The following is an 8,474-nucleotide window of genomic DNA, read 5'->3' as shown; positions in this document are numbered from 1 at the left end:
ATTCTATACTATAATATTCTATACTATAATATTCTATACTATACAATATTATTCTATACTATACTTCAGTATTCTCTACACATTTCAGTATTCCCTATTCTATTCTATTCTATACTATACTATTCTATACTATTCTATACTATACTATTCTTCAGTATTCTCTACACTTCAGTATTCCCTATACTATACTATACTATTCCATACTATTCTATACTATTCTATACTATTCTAGTCCATACTATTCTATACTATTCTATACTATACTTCAGTATTCTCTACACTTCAGTATTCCCTATACTATTCTATACTATACTATAATATACTAGTCTATACTATACTATTCTATACTAGTCTATACTATTCTATACTATTCTAGTCCATACTATTCTATACTATTCTATACTATACTTCAGTATTCTCTACACTTCAGTATTCCCTATACTATTCTATACTATACTATAATATACTAGTCTATACTATACTATTCTATACTAGTCTATTCTATACTAATCTATTCTATACTATTCTATACTATTCTATAATATTGTATACTATACTATTCTATACTATTCTATACTATTCTATACTATACTTCAGTATTCTCTACACTTCAGTATTTCCTATACTATTCTATAATATACTATTCTATAATATACTATTCTATAATATACTATTCTATACTATTCTAGTCCATACTATTCTATACTATACTATTCTATTCTATACTTCAGTATTCTCTACACTTCAGTATTCCCTATACTATTCTATACTATACTATTCTATAATATTCTATACTATTCTATTCTATACTATACTAGTCTATACTATTCTATACTATACTATTCTATAATATTCTATTCTATTCTATTCTATTCTATGGAGATTCTTTTTAATGCTTTATTTATTGACGGGATTCGTTTTATACCAAAAATGTATTTGGTGATCGATGCTTTCCTTTATAGGCTCATGAGAGCAACACCCATGCAGGGTCAAAATTATGTAAGTATTTTGCAGACAATTTTCAAAAGCAACAGCAAACTGTATTAGCGATCGCGTTTCCTAATTGTGGACGCATAAATCGTGACATCATGAAAATGCAAATGGCGTATTACCGTTTGCGTTGTCGTTCACATGAACCTACAGAGTCTGTTGAATCTCAAATGGAAACGTGAAGTCCATTAGCAATTGTATTTCCCGTGTCTTGCGAGCTATGATCCTGGCATATCAACATAGCAATAGCGAGTTGCTATTTAACGTCCTCAGGGTCTCGTACGGAGCCTGCCAAAATGTGAAAAAATCAGCGATGGCGTGGGAGTACTGTATACCATGGGGCGTGTTTGTATTTGTAATTGGCGTCAGTCACAGTCGATGGCCAAGAAGGAAACTGTTCTGTACAGAGGATTGTGCCGGTGCTTTATTTACAGCTACTGAAGGATAAATCTGTCGGCATAAAAAACAGAGATTTCGGAGCAACTCTGCTCGCATAAAGTCTTTCTAATAAGTTTGTTACACTTTCGAAGGCGAGGTGGTTCTTCCTTTAACGCTGAATACTGTATTGAGGATTTGAGAAGATGAGTAAGGTGAAGTGATGTACCATTAATTACCCTAGAAAACTCCACACGTCACATCAACATTCTTATCCTTGGAACATTTTTTTTTTTTTATAACTAATTGAATCCCCACAAAACCTTTAAACCGCCGATGCTTTATTACGGCGCTCGAACATGTGGTCGACTGGGACTGACGTCACTTCCACACTTCCAGACACGCCCCCTAGTATACTCCCACCCCCAACACTGATCGGCAGGTTTCTGCGCGAGCCGTGGGATTTCACTCCATTCTGTGTAAACTCCACTGGCTGTTGTGTGTGAAAATCCCAGGATTTCAGCAGTGTCTGAAACCCTCAAACCAGCCCGGCTGGAACCAACAACCACGCCATGGTCAAATGAGTTAACACACTCTTGTGCTGCTTCATTACCTGCAGTGTTTGGTTTTTCTTCTGGCTTGCACTTACACGCCATCTGCTTTAATATACGATTGCTTTAAACGTAATCTGTTACATTTCGGAGGCACGATCAGTAAACCGTGGCACCAGAAAGATCCTTTCATGTCAACAAGAACGATGGAACTGTTTAAGAACTCTAACAAGAGCTTTTATGGAATAATTAATGACACGAGATTTCCTACAGGCTCGCCTTTTTAAGAATCTAAGCCATCCTCCCTGCTGGGAGCTCCAGGCTACGACAGAAGTGCTCAGTCCTGGTCCAGAAGGATAAAAAAGGACACGCACATGCATACACAGTACATACAGTACGTAGTTTAATCAGACTGCCCGCTCGGATTATACAGTACACTGGTTAGGACACTGAGGTCTCTCCTAGGCCTGTCACATTTACTTCATAATCACCTAATTGGAATCATTTGAGTCAATCCCGATGATGTCATTTTTAATGAACTCATTAGGGATGTAAGTGAATGTGAAAATATTACTTGAATGTATTGGGATGGACAGATACTGGTTTCTTTTTACTTTCATCTGGGCGAGCGGTCAGATACGAAGCTTGTGGGACTACAGTTGTCAAACTGAACGTGTCGCTACACAGTGCCTTTCACAATGCATTCATTCATCATTAGTAACCGCCTGGTCAGGGTCACGGTGGCTTAAATTAGGCTACCATTTTGTGTATGTTCTGGCATAGAACTGAGCAGGTACAAACAAAAATAATAAGTGCGAGAGGGGGGTTAAATAAAGACGTGTTCAATGTCTAGATGAGTGACATTTTTTAAATGACCAAAAAAAGTAAAATCCTGTTAAAACCTTTCCGGTTTAGGACACACCCACTCTGCTTTTATATCCGAATACAGATACGGACATTCGAAGCCCTGTGCTACGTCATGCTGTTATCATGCTACAGTTTTGCTTATAAGCACAGCGTAGAAATCAGCAGAAAATATTTTATAGTATTTATATTATTTACACATAGTATAAATATTAATAGTTTCGCAAGACAATTAGATACTAGCCAAAATTTCAGAATTGTGACAGGGCTAGTCTCTCTGCCGTCTGTTCTTTCTTTGTGCACTCTTTCCAGGATTTAGCCGTTTTGCAATCACGGGAATTAACGCAAAATCAAGCGAACTTTTCAGATTCGGGCCAGGACGTGTCATGTGACGTCATCACAACGCGCACGAAGCCATGACTACGGCGAAAAGGTCTCGTTTACCAACGAACCTCACCGCGAAAGACAACGTCGTGCGATCGCGATCGCGATTCCGCCGATCCGAGTAGCTTCCCGCAAAGAAAAGCGTAAAAAAAACTCTACAAGATGCAGGGCAAATTTTTGAAAAAAGCCGCAGCGAAATCGAGAATTTTTGGCCGCAACCATCACAGAAAACAACAAGAAAAAAAGAGTTCTCTATTGGCTTACGTTATTTATCGACTTTTCAGAAGCATCTTTTAAAGAATACGCAAAAACTCTGCTCATTCCATGCTAAACATTATTTTCAGCTCCCTTGTTGTGTTTTAAATAATCTGCCGATTAGCCACCAGCATGTGTGTATATGTGTGTGTGTGTGTGTGTGTGTGTGTATACTTGTGTGTACATGTATTCTGCGCTTGAATACATGTGTTCTGTGACGACAAGCCCCCCCCCCCCCCCCCCCCAATGTCTTCTCTATAATAGGATAGTTTCAGATGCTTACAGAATTCCTGATTAAGATTAGTGTTAAGTTGCAGACGTGACATTAATGAGCTGTTTTCATTTTTAATTAAAATTCCCCGTCTCTGAGGCGCGCGTGTACGTACGCAGTCTGACGCGTGCCGATACACATCCTCAGACTATCGGTTACAGTCCTGTTAATTATAATTGTCTTTTAAAGATGTCAGAGTGTGTGGTTCGGTCTAGACCGGCTCGGAACGGCGTCAAGCCGCAGTGAACGTTCCCGACATTGGGATTCAGCCCTGCGGCCGAGGACTGTCCTAGTTTGTTTAGGTGTTGTGATCAAATCGGACACCGTTTTCCTCTCAGTTAGCCTTTTAAAGGTGAAAGCAAATACAAGCCGTGCCTGAGGGAAATTGTACAGGGTGTGAACACGGTGCGAGAATGATGAAAAGGACTAAAGAGGTTCTTTTTCCTAAATTCCACGGAGAGCAGACATGAACGGCTTTATGATTAGTTACAGGAAAAGGACAGGAAGGTTATTGAAGCAAGTTGCAACGGATATTTAGAGATTGAAGATAAAAGATGGACAGGTGTCCGGTCTGTTGGAGACATGATGCCCAGATTTCAACAGGATAATAATACACAGTTCATAAACTGAATAGTTGGATGAGGATGAAAATGATGTAAATCATCCCGTATGATGCGGCCTTAACTGTCACTGGATCTCAAACCGATTGAACACTTTTGGGCTTTGAGGTTTGGACCATGTTCTCCAGCGCCCTCATCAGAACACCAGCTGTGGTACTGGAATATCTTGTAGAAGAATGGTGTTCATCCGTCGATTACAGTTCCAGAGGCTTGTCGAATCTAGGATGATGTGCATTGAAGCGCTTCTAGTAGCTTGTGGTGGTCAAACACTTTCCTAACACACCTATCATCTGCCTGTGTGTAGCTTATACAGTCCCCTTCGAAAGTATTGGAACAGCAAGGCCAGTGATTTTTAATCTTTGCTATACACTGAACACCTTTGGGTTTGAGAGCAAAAGCCGGAGATGAGACGATCGATCAGAATTTCAGCGCTCGTTTCCTGATATTTACATCTAGACGTGTTAAACAACTTAGAACACCTCTCTCTGCCTGTCTAAGATACTCTTTCTACACCCGATCACCTTACTGACCTCTCGCCAATGAACCTAATGAGTTGCAAAATGTTCCTCCAGCTGTTTCTTTTTTACTAACACTTACTTTTCCGGCCTTTTGTTGGCCGGCGTCCCAACATTTTTGAGACCCGTTACGGCCATCGGACTCGAACGTGATTTATTTTTTTTCTTAAAACGTTCCGTTTCCTCAGTTTAAACATTCGATATGTTTCCTACGTTCTATTGCGTATAACACACGGGGTTTATGAGATTCGCATACCGTCGCATTCCGTTTTTATTTACATTTTACACAGCGTGCCAACTGTTTTTTTTTTTTGGGTTTTTTTTGGGAATTGGGGTTGTATAATAAATATCGGGAAATAAAAGCTGAAATTCTAAACTCTCTTCTCATATTCATCTTTTGATCTCAAGCCCGGATGTCTTCAGTCTACTGCAAAAACAATGGAATTCAGAGGGGACTGTAGGTGTTTGATGAAACGTTTTACACATGATGGACAGATATCCTGTAAAGTGTCTCGTACCTGCAGATGGTGCAGACGAAGCACTTTGGGTGGTAAGCCCGGCTCAGAGCTGACACCACCTCCCCGGTAATAAATTCCCCGCAGCTGTCACATTTAGTGCCGTAAAGCCGCTGGTAGTCCTTGGTGCAGATGTACTCACCGGCCTGCTGGAAGAATCCGGAACATGCCAGGTCACAGCCGCACACTGCGGAACAGAAAATCGAGAATATAGTATTAATAGTATTAAGGTAATAAATACATTAATACTAAATTAGTCCATTTAACAGACACCTGAATGGGACACGTGACTTTGATGTCAGCCTCCTGACTTCAGGAACATAGCTGGAGTTTATAGTGATTCTTAAGTCGGTAAATATCACGTTCATGAATCTGTAAAGTGTTCATAAACATAGGTTTTTATGTATACTATCAAACCGGAGACTTTCCAAGCCAACACAAGACGGTTGTGTTTATAGGCAGTTAGGAGGTCTGATGAGCTCCAGCTAAGTCGCTAACGATCATGTCCATAAACTAAATAAACTTTCTAGTTAGCTAAGCTGCCCAATTTAGGTAAATCGCTTTAACAAACCTAAAATCTACATCAAGCGACTAGCTAAATAATAAATCGCTAGGTCACGTTCTTACCGAGGAGTTGCATAACGGTCACGTGTAGCTAGCTGACTTTGTTCGACTTAGTTTTTACGTGATCATGAAGAGACGTGTATGCCTTCCAGTTCTCTCTAGTATAAGCACGCAGGGTTTGTCTATATAGAGATGCGTACATACAGTATGTTCGGTCGATGCTAAGGCTAGTCCACCGCTTAGCATCATTTAGCGTCTGACGCCGAGTCGGAAGGCGTCAGTTTAGCCGAATAGCGCTCGCTGTCTTTCAACGCTAATCCGTAATAATAAGTAGAGAATAAAATCCGTGATAAATTCTTCAGTCAGATTATGACCAAGTAGCATCAGGTTGCTAGAGACATTACCTGTCTGTTTACACACAAGTCTCGAGTAAACACGTAAAATAAATACACACTTTTATGTGAAATGAGAGGATGATATCTTAGCGAATTATTTACATTTAGTATAAAACATTACCATCCTTACCATGATCGTCGAGTTTTAGATTATCATCTTATATTATTTATAAACCAGTGCCGGTATGTCCTGATGCATATCGTGTATCGATCAGGATCGTGATACGATTTTTTTATTTTTTATCATATCGGCCAGCGCTTCGTAAACTTTTCATGGACATCTTCTTACATACTGCGGTTTTAATTATAAAGTGTGAAAATGTCATCAGACAAAGATAAAGAATGATTAGCTAACGTCCAATTCCCATAAGTCCAGTGCGGTGGCAGTCATCACACAGTGCTGTTCCTCTATTCCCACTTCTTCCTTCTGACATCGTTCCCTGAGCCGTCTCTCCCGTCACACTGGCGAGTTGCTGCATGCACACTCCCTCAAGGCACTGTAGAACACGTCAGTGTATGTGTGTGTGTGTGTGTGTGTGTGTGTGTGGAGGTCAAGCTGCTCCCGTTTCCAGCTTTCCCACAGACTGAGCAGCGGAAAAGCATTACTGTGTAACTGACACCCTGCATTTACTGCACACAGACATGTGTACAGTAATGAAACTCTAAAAATATCTATACTGTATATAATATGAAATATCTATACCGTGTATCCGTAAGTAAAACCCTAGCAGAGATTTGGAAATGACATCATCGGTCTAAATGCATTGGGATCTTCATAAAGTCGTTCACAACTCGACTTGGTATTGAGACACCAACAGTGTAAACATATCTGACAGATAGAAGCAGATTCGCTCGCCTTTCTAGCTGTTGTGTGCGCACTGCCCCATTTAACTCCTTAGAGTTAATACTGCATTTTTGCTAGTGGTCAGACGTGGGAACTGCGAGTGGGAAGCGCTAATATTTAGAGGCCAAATTAGGGCAGGAATCACGCTGCCCCGTGCTCACTTTATAAACATTTTCAGTAAAGGAAGAAGCGCGAAAAGGACAGTTAACGACAGGGTTTTGCCAGGATTGTGATTTTTACGCCAAAGTGAGCTAGATTAAAAATACTCAGCGGCCGTCAAGATCTTGTTTTATAGCAAAAAAAAACAACACAGAATTAAATCTAATAAATTTCTTCAAACAAAGGCACAAAATAAGCACAGACACTGACTTCGTTCACACCGACAGCAGTAATCTAATTACTGACCGTATTCTGAATAAGACAGTATTCTGATGAAGGTGTTTACATGAGTCGCTTTTACAATACTCCTTTCATGTTCAGGTTTTACGTGTTATAGAACAGAGATCGATTAACGGCGCACGTCATTACGTCCCCGCGCCACGCCGTCCGACGTCCCTCCGGGATTTCACGTATTGACATAGAGTTGGTCTTCGTTATGGGACCGGTTAATTATTAGTCGTGCTATACGTGCAAATAGACGACAGCTTGAAGCCGTGGGCTGCGTCCCAAACCGCGTACTTACCTACTATATAGTATATAGAAATACATGTATTTTCCCTACTATATAGCAGGTAAGTACGCGGTTTGGGCCGCGGCCGTGCTCTCTCGTTTGCCGTCAGACAGTTGAGCGCTGCCGTGTGTGTACGTGTCCCGTCACAAAATGCGGTGAAAACTCCCACACGACGTTAACAGTGAGATTAAGGTGTGTACGTGTCTATAATGCGACTAAAACAGGAGTACTCCACACGTCTTAATCGGATTCGTGTTTACTTCGAGTATGACTTTAGCTGGATTAAGGTCATCGATAATCACTGTTTACATGCCAGTTTCTTAATCATCGTGTTAACAGGGTTAATATGGGATTTAGTGTTGTCCATGTAAACGTACCGAGTGTGTGTATGACGTACAGAACCATTTCTGTTACAAGGTGTATTATAAAGATTGAAAGAGGGAAAGGGGGAGATAATATCCATACATCAGAAATGCGTGCACACCACAGTGACCTTGTCTCCCTTCTGCGACCCTGGGTAATGATATTAGCTCTTCAGGAACACAGTTAAAACCGAGCAACACGAGCTGCTGGACTGTACGCTGGACGGCTTTATGTTGTCGAGTCTCAACTGCTTATTATGGGGTTACTCTTAAAAAAAATTCACTAGATCGTAGCCTGT

General features: G+C 40.4%; 1 protein-coding gene across 5 annotated transcripts in view; it reads right to left on the bottom strand.

Annotated features, from left to right (window-relative positions):
- The window catches only part of LOC108278939 (actin-binding LIM protein 3), a 62,408-nt gene that overhangs the window by 28,921 nt on the left and 25,013 nt on the right, over positions 1–8,474 (bottom strand). For 4 of the 5 annotated variants that reach the window (XM_053687722.1, XM_053687718.1, XM_053687720.1 and 1 more), the window contains exon 3: positions 5,344–5,527. In XM_053687722.1, coding sequence (XP_053543697.1) covers positions 5,344–5,527 — 184 coding nt within the window. Of the gene's footprint in view, positions 1–5,343; positions 5,528–6,654; positions 6,794–8,474 lie in introns of those variants that run through there. The other variant, XM_053687719.1, reaches the window with a different exon arrangement.

Source organism: Ictalurus punctatus, chromosome 18 (genome assembly GCF_001660625.3).
Source record: "Ictalurus punctatus breed USDA103 chromosome 18, Coco_2.0, whole genome shotgun sequence".
Lineage (NCBI taxonomy): Eukaryota > Metazoa > Chordata > Actinopteri > Siluriformes > Ictaluridae > Ictalurus > Ictalurus punctatus.
The sequence above is the reverse complement of the archived record's forward strand: the minus strand, read 5'-3'. Positions and strand labels throughout refer to the sequence as shown.